A 15,059-nucleotide genomic window follows, 5' to 3' on the forward strand; every position below is an offset into this window, starting at 1 on the left:
GCACACAGTAAGTGCTAAATAAACGTTAGCTACTATAATTGTATTATTACTGACAATATAAAGAATGTGGTTGCAAACAGGACAGACACAGTGGACCTGGGGGAACAGCCTCCATTGTAACAATCCCCACACACCCCGGGTTTGAGCAGAGGCCGAGAGTCCAGCTTGCCCATGGCTCAGGCAAAGGCCCAGCTGCCCCTCAGAAACAGTATGAGCTTCAAAGCCACCCAGAGTGTTGTCCAGCACAACCCAGAGGGAACCCCTCCCCAGACCTCTACCCAGAGGCTGGAGCTGTTGTTCCCCGAGATGGGGGAGATCCTCTCTTGGCCCAAGCACTTGCGTGTGCGACCCTGCCTCCCGCATCCTCAGGCAACTTCCACCCGGGTGCCATCCCCTCGGTGTGAGAGCGAGCACTGGCTCAGGAGACCTGGGTTTTAAACTTGACATTATCATCATCAAGCAGCTGTGTGACCTGGAGCCACTCACTCACCCTCTCTGGGCCTCTGTTCTACCTCATTTAGATGATCTTGAAATCCCCTCCCAGCTTTAGCATATGGTTTTAGCAAAGTGTGTGGCACACAGTAGGTGTTCAATAAGTGTTATTTTATGAAATCCAAGACACAACTCTGCTAGGTTTCAACACCCACATACTTGTTTAGTCTTTAGAACTAAACGCTGTGCGATCCAACACCTGACAGCCCAACCCAAGGTAAGAGCTCAAGAAATGACTCCGTGCCTTAAGAGGCTAACCCAGAAAGGTAAAGCAAGTCTCCATAAAACCCAGAGAAGAGATGGTAAAACTCCTCTTTGGATCCTGTCTGGAGTCACAGCTGAAAAAAAAAAAAAAAAAGAAAAGAAAAGAAAAGAAACGGGTATCTATTGAGTTAACCTGGCTTTCCGTCTAACCTGTTCCCCCACCTAAGACCGCAGTGCCCCATATAAGCTGCAGATAAGCTGCAGATTAGAGAGTCTGGAATGCGGCCTCCCCACTAGACCACAGGCTTACGATGACAGGGTCCGTCCTGCAGCGTCAGGCCACATTCAGCCCACCTGCTCGGCGTGAGGCGGGCGGGCAGCCTCCCCTCCCCTCCCCTCCCTGCGATCCTGGGGCAGAGAACTGTCCTCCCTCACAACAAGGAGAAGCAGCACAGGGCCTCAAGCTCAGCAAGTCCTTTTATTGGAAAAAGAAATAACAAAACAAAAGGCCGCCGCATCACCTGTGCCCAGCCAGCCCACTGGAGAGGCACAGGTGAGACACAAGGCCCAGTCACACAGTGGGCCAGGGTGGGCTCAGGCCGGGGCCAGGGGTCAGGGGGCTGTGGAGGAGCCCACTGGACTGCAGCTCTCTCGGGCGACTCTTGGATCAGAACCCACTTGGGCTCGGGAGCTGGGACACCCTCTCTAGCTCTCTGGGTGGGCATCTGCTTCCCACATGCTGCTCCTGTGTCCGAAGACAATCAGGCCCCTCTCCAGGCTCAGAAAGCTGCCTGCGGAGGCTGGTCTCTCCATCTCCTCCTAGCACCTCCTGCCACTGAGGCAGGCAGCCTCCGATGTGCACCTTCAGGGCACCCGGACGGGGCAGCTCCTTCCCCTGGACACCCTGAGCCTGGGCAGCAGGGACGTATGGGCTGGATGTTCCTCTTTCCTTTCAAGAAGGAGGTTTGCCTTTTTCCCTGCGGGTTGCCGGCTCCCTTGAATGTCCGAGAGGCCTCACTTAGTCTTAGAGAATCCCGAAGCGGGGGCGGGCTGAGTATGAGCTCTGTGGCCCTGCTGCCTTGTCACGGGGGCTGGGACAGGGGCACGGAAGGCCCCAGGTGGGCTCTGCTCTCCTAGAACCCCAACTTCTCTTCTGCTAGAAGGTACACAGTAGAGTCAGAAGGTGAGGAGAACCTTTCAGGTAGGGAAAAGGCCTGGAAGAAGAGCCAAGCTAGCAGCCACGGGGCAGGGGCAGGGGCAGGGGCAGGGGCAGGGGCTTGAGGGCATGTATGTACAGGGGGCAGGTTGGGCCCACGCAGGGAAGCAGCCACAGACCGTCGCACTGGAAGGTCAGACAGGATGCAGAGAGGGGCGGTCATCGGCCTGGCAGCCAGGGGGAACGTACAGTGCACTCACACACACACGTGCGTCACACACCTACACACACGTGCATCCACGCACATAGTGCACTCACATTCATCCTACGTGCGCCCCCACTCGTGCTCACATACATGTGGCTCTAACCTCAGGAAGTTGGCTTCGGTTCTGGAGGGTCGAGCCCCCAAGGCTGCATCTCTCCATGGAGCCTTTCTCCAGACCCCACATCACCCCCCAGAGCCCGAGGCTGTGTCCCAGGCCCGACACCTGGTTGCCTACAGAGTCTCGGGAGTTGGGTGCTTCTTGGCAAGGCCATGGTGGCCTCAGGCTTTGGGTGAGGGCAGGGAGCCACAGGTCTGAAGGAGTTCAGGAGGGGACTGAACAGCTAGCTCTCCACCACGGCGGCCATGGTCTGACCACTCCCACCTCCCCAGACCTCAAGTTAGGTGGAGGCAGGATCGCAGACAGGCAGAGGCCTGGGGTGGCATCAGGAAGCACAGACACGGGGAGTCAGCCATGGGAGCAGGGCCCAAGGGGAGGGTGTCCTGGGACGGGGTGAGGAATCATGCAGGATGGGAGTTCTCTACGTAACACACCTGGGCCCTCTCGGGTGTTGAGAGAGCTGCTGCAGAGGAAATGGGTTGTTCAGATTGTGTTGTCCCCACCCCAGCCTCCGTGTGACCCAGACCAGCCTTATGGGGAGGAGCCAGGTCAGGAAGGGGACCGTCCTTCCCTGGGGGCCATGGCAGGGTGCGTGGCTGATGGCCTGCAGCAAACACTGGCCAGTCACCCTCCCGCCCACCCTGGGGAGCAGGTGGGCCCACAGAATGACTCAGAAGCGGGTGCTCTGGTAGCGCAGCCGTCGCAGGTCTGCAAGGCCTTCGGTCCGGCCATACACCTCCCGGCAGGGAGTCTCGGCCAGTCACCGGGACCCCGCCCCACCGCCCCCCCCACTGCTGCTGCCGCTGGCGCTGCTGCTGCTGCCACTGCTGGAGCTGCCACTGCTGCACCGGTCCTCGTAGATGGAGACCTCGATCTGGGGCAGCATTAAGGAGGGCTACCAGCTGCCCGCAGGGAGACAGGAACCTTTGATGGAGGCCAGCTGGGGAGCAGGAGGCACGGCTGGTCCTGCCTCCTAGACAGTAAGAACCTGAGGCCTGGGGAGCTAGACCCCAAGCCCCACTGCACACTCAGCTCCATTGTGGAGACGTGCAGGGCCAGGCACTGTGAGGGTGCACAGAAGGATCAGGAGCTCACTTTCTAGTGTCTAATTACTGAATCCCAGGACAGCCCGTGCTGGAGATGTGGTGTTACTGTACAGGATGTGCAGGTCTTTGGTGTCCTGAGTTCAAATTCCACCTCTCTCACTCTAAACCAGTCACTTGTTGCCTGTCCATTTGCATGTCTGTAAAATGGGTATAATAATCGAATCTTGGGATTGTTGTGAGGCTTAAATGAAGTAAAATGCACCGGTGCCGGGCACATAGTACAGGCTCAGTCATAACAAGCGCCTCTCGCTGGGCTTTGTAAACGTGAGGCTCTGGTATTTGCGTTTTCTTTACTCTTTCCATTTTCTATTGAAATTTATTTTTTAACCATTCTCTTCTTGCTGCTGCTGACCAGGGAAGGAAGTGTGCACACTTGACCAGGTGGAGTGAGCAGACCTATAACCCACCCCTCGGCCAGCCACCACCAAGGCCTCGTTGTTCTCATCTGTGAAAGGGGGACAACAGGACCTCCCATGTGGGATTAAGGAGGTTTATATGATACTAGTGACCCCGTGCACGGATTTGTGCACATTGAAAGGAAATTAATTAGAAGGTGGCTGGTGGGGCAGGACTGGGTGAGACATGCCGGACACACCCTGGAGCCAACCTTCCGTGGTCCCTCCCCAGCGTCTGCAAAGTGAGCGCAGTCCCTCCGACAGGTGGGGTCCCTCAGCCTGGCCTGCGGGGATCGGGCCAAAACCGCCTCTCCAACATCCCCCGAGGGGTCCTGGAGTGCGAGAGGGCACTCTGCAAAGTTGCTATTGTAAAGGGTGTGGAACTCAAACGCAAGTGTGCAGTAAACCAGATTCGGGGCCGACAGTGCCCCAGCAACAACATACCCCATGGCCAAAGGTGGACAGCATGTGCCGGGCCCTGTGAGGAATCAGGCTCCCTCCTCTCTGGTTTCGGGGTGCGTCACCCTGAGAACCGCCACTGCCAAGTCACTGCAGCTCGTCAGCTCCTGAGTTGAGCGTCTGCCCCCTGATGGTCAGTGTGCATCATAGCAACCAGTCAGACAGGCGGAGGGACACTTAGCATATTCGCCTTTTATATAGATAGATTGTAAACATGTAAATGTAGTTGGAGATTTGCATATTCCCTGAGGGGCAGTACAGCCTTGCAGTTAAGAGTGGGCCTGGGCTCAAAGCCATGAGTCAGTGACTTAACTTCAGTGTGCTCATCGATAAAGGGACATAAGTTACCCACATCATAGGGGTGTTGTGGGTGTTGTGGACCCATAGTTTCAAAGCACTGAATATGCTATCTGGCATGTACTAAGCACTGAGTAAATACAGCTCAATAAATAGAAGCAAACCCTGACATTCACAAACAGCACCAATAACTTATGGTGAAGGGAGAGGGTTGGTGACCAGACATGTGGGGCACCCTAAAAACCCTAGGGTGGTCCCATTTCCTGGTAGCCTCACCACAGACCCCACTGGTTGGCAGCTCTGTGCCCCCCATACACACACACACACACACACACACACACACAGAACAGACGGAAGGATACAACCCTCATCCCACGCTCAACGGGGTCCGTGAGCAGGAGGCCTCGAGGGGCAAAGATCTTCTCATTCTGCTCTTGGATGTAGCGTGTGATCTTCTTGAGAACCTGCAAGGAGAGGGGCCGATTGAGGATGAGGTGCGGCAGGGAGCCCTGGGAAGGGGGTGCAGGGTGGCCAGGGAGGGAGCACCTTCTCGTAGTGGGTCTCCATGCAGAGGAAGATGAAGTAGGCTGTGGCGCAGGCCAGGCAGCCCTCCAGGTAGGAGCTGCCCCCAATCTTCTCCGCTTCTGCGTAGAAGCCATTGAGGGTCTTCACAGTCTCCTCAAAGAGCTGCCGCTCAATCTAGAGGGAGAGAGGGTCAGAGAGAGAGGCTCAGAGATCCAGGCCAAGGTCAGCCTCCCTGGGGTGTGAACAGTCACCAGCTGAGGTGCGGGGAGTGGTAGGACGACACCAGGGGTGGGGGCAGCACACAGGCAAGACCAAGAGGCTGCAGGCGCCGGTGGAGCAGAAAGAGCACTGGACTGGAAGTCAGGAGAGCTGGGGTTCAGACCTGGCCATCAACTAGCTATGTGACCTTGGACGAATGATCTAACTACTCTAGCCTCAGTTTCCACATCTATAAAATGGGAATGAAAATGCTACTTGGGCCCTAGCTGGTTTGGTTCAATGGCTAGAGTGTCGGTCTGCGGACTTCTGCGGACTGAAGGGTCCCAGGTTCGATTCCGGTTAAGGGCACATGCCCGGGATACAGACTCGATCCTCATTGATGTTTCTATCTCTCTCTCCCTCTCCCTTCCTCTCTGAAATCAATATAAATAAATAAATAAATAAATAAATAAATAAATAAATAAATAAATAAATAAATAAAATTTAAAACAAATAAATAATAAAGATTTTTTTTAAAAAAAAAATCCTACTTGGCTTCCCTTGGAAACAGGAAACTCCTACAATATCCTAGATGTGAATGCATTAGACAAGAATCCCAGTGACTGTGTCACCCCCACCCCTGTTTTGATGGCTGAGAGAGAGCTCAAGACCTAATTGGTAGGGGCTCCCCATGTTACGAAGGGACTTCAACGTCATAAGAGTCATTGGGTGAGACCTCAGAAGTGTCTTTCCAGGAAGGGGCACTTCCATCTAGACAAGAGTTCACGCAGAACACGACAGTCCTGTGTGTTCCGACCACTGCAAAGCTGTCCCACCTGCATCCGTAATCATCACAGCTAATATTTACTTGGCACTGTCTCCATGCCAGGCTTTTTTTTAATGTATTCTTTCCTGTGACCCTCATCCTTCCCTCAGAGAAGCAGGACTATCATCCGCTTCCACAAGGGAGGACTGATGGGAGCTCCAGCTTCCTAACTGGTTTCCTTGCCCCCAGCCCAGCCAGAGCAGCTCCGATCAAGAGCTCCCCAAGCCTTCATCTATTTCCAGGCAGGACCCAGGAGGTCCTCCAGTGCCTGGCCCTGGGTCCCGCTGAGCCATCTCCTACTCTGCTCCTCACTCCGGCCCCACGCCAGCCACACTGACCACCATGCTGCCGTGTCCTGAACACTCTGCTGCAAACTCTCCCGCCAGACACCCCACTGTCCCCTGCCCCCCTCCCTTACTTCCCTCAGGTCTCACCTTGTCCAACAGGCCACCCCCCACGATGCCCTATCTCTAGCTCTCTCTATCCATCTTGCCCCCCCCCCTTATTTTTCTAGTATTTGTGATCACCTGAGCTACTATATATTTACTTGTGTGTTTGTTTTTATTTGTATACCCTCTGGTAGAAAATAAACTCCATCCGTTTGCTCTTACATCCCCAGTGCCTGTTGCATAGTAGATGCTCCATAAATACTTGCTGAGTGCTTAGTGGACCTGTCCAAGGTTACACAGCTCTGACCCGAGTCTGGCTCTTCCCTGGGCCACCTTACACTGGACACCTGGGTTGGAAGGTCATGCTCCAAACCCAGCAAGTGTCCAAGTGTCTGTCACCCCGTTTTTATACTCTACAGAGCACCCTGTTCCACACTCACCCCCACAGGGCTAGAACTGCCCATCACACAGGTTAGGAACCTCCCACAAATAGAAGCATTGGGGTTCCAAGCCACTGTCCCTACACAGACCTGGAGTGAACACAGATAAAATTCTGTCCATCTGGCCCCTGACCTAAGCCCTACTGCTCTACCCCGGGTCACCCCACCCCAAAGAACAGGCATGCTAAGATAAGGAGACCCACATGGCTCCCCAAAAGCTGGTTAGGGGGTCAGATCAGCAAAAGCCAGGCCTGTCTCACCTTCTCAAACCCACTTAGATCTGCCTGGCTGCTGGATGAAAGGGTCAGGGTCTGCCCTCTGACCTCCCCCAAAGCCAGGTCAGTTCTAAGCAGCCTGGGATGGAGGCTACACACACCCCCAGAACCAGGAGCAAAACTCCGCCGAAAGAGCTGATGCCTTGCAGGGAGCTGAGTCTGCAGGGAGGGCTGTGGGAACAGCCCGGGTTTGGGAACTTGGAGGGCTCCCCAGAAAATACTAATGTGGGTGAGAAATGCTGCTAAAAAGTGGAGGTTCCTGAACCCAGTCCAGAAACGGAGCCGGCCTCTCTGATGACACCTAATACCATCCACCAGGACTTAGAAATTTACATTTAACCAGCTCTCCAGGTGGTTCTCGTGCTACTGAAACGTGAGAGCTGCTGGACTAGAAACTGAGGTTTCTTCCGTGCTGACTTTCAATGAGGCGACAGCGAGACCATGTTAAGAACGTCTTTTGTTTGTAATTCTTCCATGTGAAGTGGCGGAATAAGTATGTGTCATATACTACTTTTATCCTGGGGGGAAAATACACTTGAATAAGCCCCTCAGTTCCATCCTGGCCTGTGTTCCCAGCTTAGAAACAGACGTCCTTACCCGGCCATCCAGCTCTGGGGGGAACTTGGTCTGGAACTGACAGATGGTGCCGTCGCTGTAGTCTCTCTGGATGAAGATCTTGGTGGCCAGGGACGCACTCCGCCGCAGCTCCTGCAGATTGTGCACCTGGGCAGACCCAGAGAAGACGCGAGCAGGGTGACCATCCTTCCCGGTCTGTCCGAGACTGAGGGGGTTGGGGGATGGGGTCTTTCAGCGCTAAATTCAGGGACCTTTCTGGGAAACTGGGACAAGTTGGCCCCTACATGTGCTCCAGGAAGGTCACGGGGAAGCAGGACGGTAGAGTTCACCCCAGGAGATGCCCTGAGCAATCCCAGGAAAATCTAGAAAAAGCCTGAAGCAGAGCCAACACTGAGCCAAAATGAGAGGTTCTGGAACCATCAACAGAACCAGAAACAAATTTTAACGAGAGGAAAAGACTTCCTGGTGGCTGGCCCAAACCCCTCTTCCCTCCCCCCCCCCACCCCCCCACCCCCCCGACCCCACACACACACACCTGGTGGGGCCTTCCATACTTTCATTCATTCAGCAAGCATCAAATGGTCACAACTGGTCAGGCCTTGGCTTAGGGGACCCAGTACTGAACAAGATTGAGGTGTCAGACGCTGAGTGGAGCTTACAGCAGGTCTGGGAGAGGGGAGTGTGGGGGGCAGAGAAGTACCTGATGTGCTCTTGGACTCAGGGAGATTCGGGTTCAGGCCAGTCAAGTTATGGCCTGGGTAGGAGAGCACCATGAATGGTTTTCAGGTCCAGCACTTCTCACCATAGGAAAGGAGAGTCTCACAAATGCCCAAGCCCCCAGAGAAAATTGTGGATAAAGTGGGCTAAAGCCAGAAACAGAAGAAATTCCTTGTCCTGGTAAGAAGGAGGGGGGTGACTTCTGTCCCCTGTCCACACCTGCAGATTTGACATTGACACAGACTAGCATCTGTGGGAAGTGGACTCAACTCCACAGAAGAACAGGGCCCCTTTCTTCCACTTCCAGCCTCTCGTCCACGTTCCAGACAAGCAACCCACTGGGTGAAATATGCCAGACATTAGAGCCTCGTGGAGACCAAGCCCCAAAGGCAGAGTGAACACACAACCAGTTCATCCCGTGTAATTAAAGTGAATCCATTCCGTCACTCAGCTTCCATTTATTGAGTCCTCACTATTGCCAGGCTCCAGGGATGCTGAGCAGAAGACAGTCTGAGCTACAGGGAGGGAGACGGGTAAATATATAATGAATTCGACTGTGATAAATGCTACAGAGAAGTAACCTCTTACCCAGAAGCACTGACTCAGAAAGCCTTCCTGGGATCCTGTTGAGTCATAAAGGAAGGCCCGGAGTTACCAGTGGCAGAGGCAGGGGAGGGGCTGGGGCAGGGGCAGGGGCAGGGGCAGGGGAAGGGGAATAATAGGGAGGAAGAGGCAACCCAGACAGAGGGAGAAGCTTGTGCAAAGTAATGGAGATAGCAGAGAAGGCAGTCTACGCCAATGAGTAGACTTCACTGGAGGCAGATTTCAGCAAGTATGGAATTGGTTTGCAAATCAGACAAGAACACTGGGAATAGTATAAAGAATTAGATTTTTTTAAAAATTACTAGAGGGGTTTTTGGAGGTGAAGATTTAAGATGGAAAAGAGTTACTTAAACGCTGGGGAAAGAATAAGTAACGTGAAAAAGTTTGCCAATGTAGTAGTAGGAGCAGATAATTGGTAGATCAAGGTCCTGAAAGGTACAAATCAGAAACTGACCATTAGTCAAGACCTTCCTAAATCCAGGTGAGCCTTGTTCTGCCTAAGAGACACAAGCCCAAAGGATTGGAATTGGATTAAATAATGTATAAATACTCCTCTAGTCTTAATAGTTCTTGATTCCTCTAATCAAGGTTTCCATTGAGTAAGTCTCCTTGACATCTACTAGGATCCTATGATGACTTTGAAAAATAAAGAATGCTTTGCTTATATAAATAAGTTACTCATCATTGTGTCTGCTCTAGCTGGTTAAAGTTTTATACTGTTTTATTTTTTTTAAAGAAAAGGGTGGTGGCCTTTTCCCACCTTCCTAACCCAACTGACATGAGCCAGTCCATCTTGAGGATGGACTCTCCTCCCCTGGAAGGATCATTCTGGAAATTTTGTGAGTGGTGCACAGGAAGTGGGCATGACTGGGATAGGGGGCCTCTTGGAAGGTTGACTAAAGTGGGTCCAATTCCAGAAAAATGTGGTGAAAATGGAAAGAAAAGGAAATGCCAGTGCTTCAGCCATTCTGACATGGACTCAGCCTCCTCCCCTCCAACATCCTCCTCTGTCTGAATTCACACACATGCCCTGTGAGCTACCAGGACTGGCTAGCTGTTGACCACAGCCACCTCTTCTTCCTCCTAGGCGCACAGCTAGATTAAGTCCCAGCCTCCCTGGCAGTTAGTTAGGTGTGGCCATGGGACTGAATGAAATGTGAGTGGAAGTGATAAATGTCATTTATAGGCTTGGCTCATAAAGACCAGCCACTCCCCTGTGGTCTTTTCCCTTCCACAGAAACCAAGGGAGACGCGTGTGGAAATGAAGATGGTGGAACCACAGTTGGAAAGAGCTTAAGTCCCTGAATCGCAGCCTAGAGGAGATCCACCTGCTCGCTGATCAGGAACACGGGTCTCAGACTCTACCGAGTGGGAAATAAACTCCTACTGTATCATGCCATTGAGATTTTAGGGTGCTACCTTACGTAATGCAGTCTCATTTTCTCTTGGCTTTTACCCACAGGTTCTCAAAGTTGCCATAGTGGGAGGGGCCAACACCCTTTCCAGCCCTAACCATGTCCTGAGCTTTAGGACACTGTGCTGGCCTTGGGGGACCAGGGATCCCCTTCCCTCCCTGGAGAGTGTTTGTGGGGTCTTAAGGAGTTGCTGGAGGACAGTATCAGATACTCTTTATACGGCAGAGCCTTCGTTTCCAAGATCTACTTAAAGCACACACATCACAAACTGGTCTGTAGTTGGTGAAGAGTGGGATTCAAGGCAAGGCGGTGTCTCCTGGCCCTCTCCAGCCCTGGTGGCTCAGTTGTGAGACACCAGAAAGCTCTGATGGAAAGATGGGCCACTGGGCCAGGAGCAGGAAACCAGGTGCTCGTCCTGGCCACACGAATCTAGAAAGTCTTTCCTTCTCCAGGCCTCCATTGCTCCAACTAGAAACTGAAGAGGTTGGAACTAGATGTAATCATTAAAGCCCCTTCCAGCTCTGACATCCTAGATGCCTCATCAGGGATTATGAATGCAAATGTTTCGGGGACTAAGCGTGTAAGTGGGCCAGGTGGGGACTGTGGCTAATTGGAGAACTCATGTCCTCATGTCTCACAGAAACACCTGATCATTGCCATGTGAAGGTGTGCCTGGGTTGTGATTCTGATTTTTAAAGAAAAGCCATAAATCCAGACACCCTTAACATCAAATAGCATGATTTTTAAATATTTCAAAGAAATTTTTTACATTTATAAGCACTAAGCAGACCGAATAAGGCACACCTTGGAACCAGCATCATTCCTAGAGCTGCCAGGACTTCTGAGTAAGGAATCCCATGGCAGAGGGCCCTTGGGCCAGAGCAAGAGCCAGGTGACCAGCCACTTGCCAGCTTTCAGGAGGCGGGCAAGGGTTTTTAGCCAAGATCCTGATGCTCTGAAACCCCACAAGAGGGTCCCAGAACATGCACACACCACTCCCGGGGGTCACAGCTTCTGCGTCTCTCCTGGGTGGTCCACCTGGACACTGACCCAGAGACCTGGGCTTCTCATCCACTTCTTATCTTCCTCAACCTTCCCCTCTCTCCCATCACTGTTCCCAATAGAGTCAACCTGGTGCAGGTGGGAAGGAGCAAGCACTGAGTACAGATAAGCACTCCCCGGCCTGGTCTGCCCTGGACACACCGGAGGCCCCTTCTGGCCCACAGCTCTATCCTCATTAAAAACAGCCAATTCTGAGGATGCTTTTGAGGCTCAACTCCGGAATCAGGAAATGCAGCGGATGAGCCAACAGCGTGCTCCCTGGCCAGGCTGTGGGGGAGTGAGGACCGTGAGTCACAGGCAGCCAAGTGGGGCCTCAGGATGGAAACCTGGGCACAAGGCCTTCCTGCTTCTCAGACGACAGCAGAGCCCAAGCCCAGCCCATTGCCTGCTGGTCGTTAATTCCATGCCTCGGAGATCAAACCTTGGGTCGTGCTACTTGGATGCATTTTAAAGTTTCTCAGGAGCCAAAGTCCACCTCTTGGAGAAGCCTCTTTCAGCCAGGCATTCCTAGCTGCCTTGGCCACCTGCTCCCAGTGACACACATTCACAGAGATTTGTCGCTCAGGATATGGGCTCGTTACCGTTTCCAAATGAGGTCAGTGTATCCCTCCTCTGAGTTCCTTACACACACCCCTCCCTTAATGCTGACTCCTAAACAGAAATTAGGGAGCAAAAGGGTCCTGTTTCCATGCCTTCCTTTCAGGGATCCAGGGACAGCCAATCTTGCAAATCTCTCTTACTCGCTCTTCCCCCTGTTCTCTCTCTCCTCTCTCTCCTCTCTCTCTCTCTCTCTCTCTCTCTCTCTCTCTCTCTCTCTCTCTCTCCTCAAAACACCTTCCCCTCTCCTCCCCTCAAAACACCTTCTGCTGGAGCTAAGGACTTCCCCTTCAGAATCCTAAGGGAATGGCCACAGGAGGTTGGCATGAGGTTTCCTTCTCCCAACAGGTTTTTCCTGGTGATCTTAACTCCCTCCTAACATTAAAAACAGCCCGGGGAGGATGACTCACTCTGCAGCCCAGACAATGTGCACGTCCTGTGCCTTGGCAGGGCTAAGGCTTCCTCCCTCGGTGCTGCCATCAGAGTCCACCCGAGGCAAAACTGGGCAATGAGCAATGTTTGCCCGCAGCTCCCCCTCCCTTCTGAGCATTCCTCTGTCCCTCTGCCCTCACGCTGACCCCCAGGCCGGTTCCCACACTCCGGCCATTCCTGAACTCCTTTGCGCCCATCAAAGCTTCACGTCAAGACCCCCTAAGTGCCCACCTCTCTACTGGGCAACACGGCTGGCTATTGATACACCTGGATACAGCCAAGAACTCACTGGCTACCGATACAGAAGACTCAAGTTCTAGTCCTGGCCCTGCTAATTTTTAGCCATATTTTCTTGGATAAGCCTCAGCTCTCCAGTTGCATCATCTGTAAAATGAGATAATGATGCCTTCCTTGGCTCCTTCACAGGGACCAGGCAAGCTTCTGAGTCTCCACTGTCTCATCCTGTTAATTGGGGATAATAACACCATTCTTGACCACTTCACAGGGTTGCTCTCAGACTCGAAGGAAACCACCCATGTGATAGTGCTTTGAACACAGGGAAGTGCTAGATTCAAGAAGTGTGATGGGGAGAATCACACATGCCTAACAGCAGCCTCTTGGAGACAGTGCCTCGACCTGGAGAGGTGAGCCTGCTGTTTGGAGTCTGGGAACCGTAGACCTGAGAGGGAGATATGCTGGGGCAGGTGGGCCTCTTGGAACCTGTCAGATGGCATCACAGATGCAGCTGTCTTCTCTGCCCACACCCCTGGCCCAATGGTGCCCACGTGGCTGAGGTTTCCTTCCTGCCTGACACCAGCAGCCTCCGCTGCAGTCTGACAGCCCTATCTGGAAGGTGACCTGCTCCTTGGCCATTTCTCCTTGTTCTTCCTGCTCTTCCCAGGGTCTTTGGCACTTCCTGAGCGTTCTGCATCCCTCCACCCTAGAAAGCAAGCTCCATGGGTCTGCTCAGGGCTCGCCCCTCACAGGGTCCTGGGGGCAAGCTCTCCTAGCTGAGCCTGAGCCTGGCCAGAAACCTGAGTGATGCTGAGCAACTGCACCTGGTTCTGTGGTGGTGACAACAGCAGACTAACAACGACACTTAGTATTGATGTCACGCCGCCCACCAGGATGCCCGGAGGCACTGCACAGAGCCCTTCCAAAGCTCCTGCTGTCCCCATGGCTTATGTCCCAGCTGTGTCGGAAATGGGAAAACACCACAAAAGAAGTCGACAACAGAACCGGGTGTCCTGGGTTCCACTCCAAAAATCCAAAGAAAGAAACGTTCAGCTCTACTGCTGACATGCTGTGTGAGTTTCAAGTAGATCCTCCCCTTCTCTATGTGCTACTTAAGTGGGAACATAAAGAGCTCCATTTCCCTGGTGAAATGAGGGGGTAGAGGAGGTAATTCCTGACCTCTTAAGCATTGCACATAGATTCTGACCTCAGCCAACAGGTCCCTTGGTTCAACTTTCAAGTCCCTTGAAAGTAACACACCTATAGGCACACCTTGAGGAAGGCAAGCTCCTCTCATCAGACACATGGGAGAAATGTGGACACCCTGGTGCAGGAAACTCAAGTGTGGAGAAAAAAAGCAACTAAGGACAGCTCATTAAAACCAACCATTTGGGGTTTGGGCTTGGAGATTCCTTGTCTTCCTCTGGCCCCTGAAGGAAATGCCGATGTGGAGGTAGGTCTGCCATCCCTTAGCCAGGTTTGTTGGCTCAGAAGCCGGATGGCTGCACCGCATAGCAACAGCAACAGCCGCATTCCCTCTCCCGGGCTCATTTCCAACCCTCCAGGTAGGCAAGCGGCTTCGGGACTTGCAGTCTTAGGGGAAGGGGAAACCCTAGCTGAAGTGCCGGAGAAACCCTGGCGCTAGTGCCAACAAGTGGCCCGCACAGCTGCAGGACTCAAATGGGGCAGATTGACAAGCCAGGGGTGAGAGGAGCCCCTCTCTTCCCCTCTGCCACTGCACCATCCACCCCTTCCGCCCCACCCGACCCTGGAAACCACCTTACCCACCTTGCCCTTACCCTCCCACCCCACCCCCGCCTCCTTTCCCGCCCAGTACGCCCCTAGAGGGGATCTGTTCCCGCAGCAGTCGGGCACTGCCATGTGCTCGCCCCCTACCTCGGTGGCCATGTTCCGGGGGTGCTGACCGCTGGAGCCGACTGAGGGGTTGGGCAAGGAGGCTGTCCGCGGTGCCGTCCGCAGTTGGGCTGGCGGCGGCGAAATGGGGTCCTGGGGCGCTGTCCGTGGTGCTGATGCGGGGCGCCGGGGGGTCCCGGGCGCCGGGGGGCAAGGTGGCCCCCGCGGGCCCCCTTGGGTCCCTGGGTCAGGGCCGCTTGTGCTTGTTCCCGCGGGTGCTTGATGCGGGCGAGGGGGAAGGTGAAGGCCCCCGCCCCGAAAGCTTATTTCCTCCGCCGGGAACCGCCCGGCTGGCCGCCCGCTCCCTTGGAGGGCAACGGGTTGGGGTGGTGTTTTTTGAAAAGGCGGGGGGGGTGGGAAATTA

General features: G+C 53.7%; 1 protein-coding gene and 1 non-coding gene across 2 annotated transcripts; one reads left to right on the forward strand and one right to left on the reverse strand.

The window, feature by feature from the left end:
• The first annotated feature begins 713 nt into the window (after positions 1-713).
• Positions 714-832, forward strand: LOC111826306. The gene has a single exon (XR_002829594.1). It is a non-coding gene; the product is annotated as a small nucleolar RNA SNORA26 (small nucleolar RNA).
• A 323-nt stretch (positions 833-1,155) lies between these two features.
• On the reverse strand, positions 1,156-14,821 carry GOLGA7B (golgin A7 family member B). Its single transcript, XM_006089955.3, has 5 exons — positions 14,678-14,821; positions 7,743-7,868; positions 5,039-5,191; positions 4,855-4,956; positions 1,156-3,109 (listed from the first exon to the last, which is right to left on the reverse strand). Exons 1-5 carry the CDS (start codon positions 14,687-14,689, stop codon positions 2,996-2,998), a joined length of 507 nt encoding a protein of 168 aa, XP_006090017.1. The 5' UTR covers positions 14,690-14,821; the 3' UTR covers positions 1,156-2,995.
• Positions 14,822-15,059: the final 238 nt, after the last annotated feature.

Source organism: Myotis lucifugus, unplaced genomic scaffold, assembly GCF_000147115.1.
Source record: "Myotis lucifugus unplaced genomic scaffold, Myoluc2.0 scaffold_66, whole genome shotgun sequence".
NCBI classification, from domain to species: Eukaryota; Metazoa; Chordata; class Mammalia; order Chiroptera; family Vespertilionidae; genus Myotis; species Myotis lucifugus.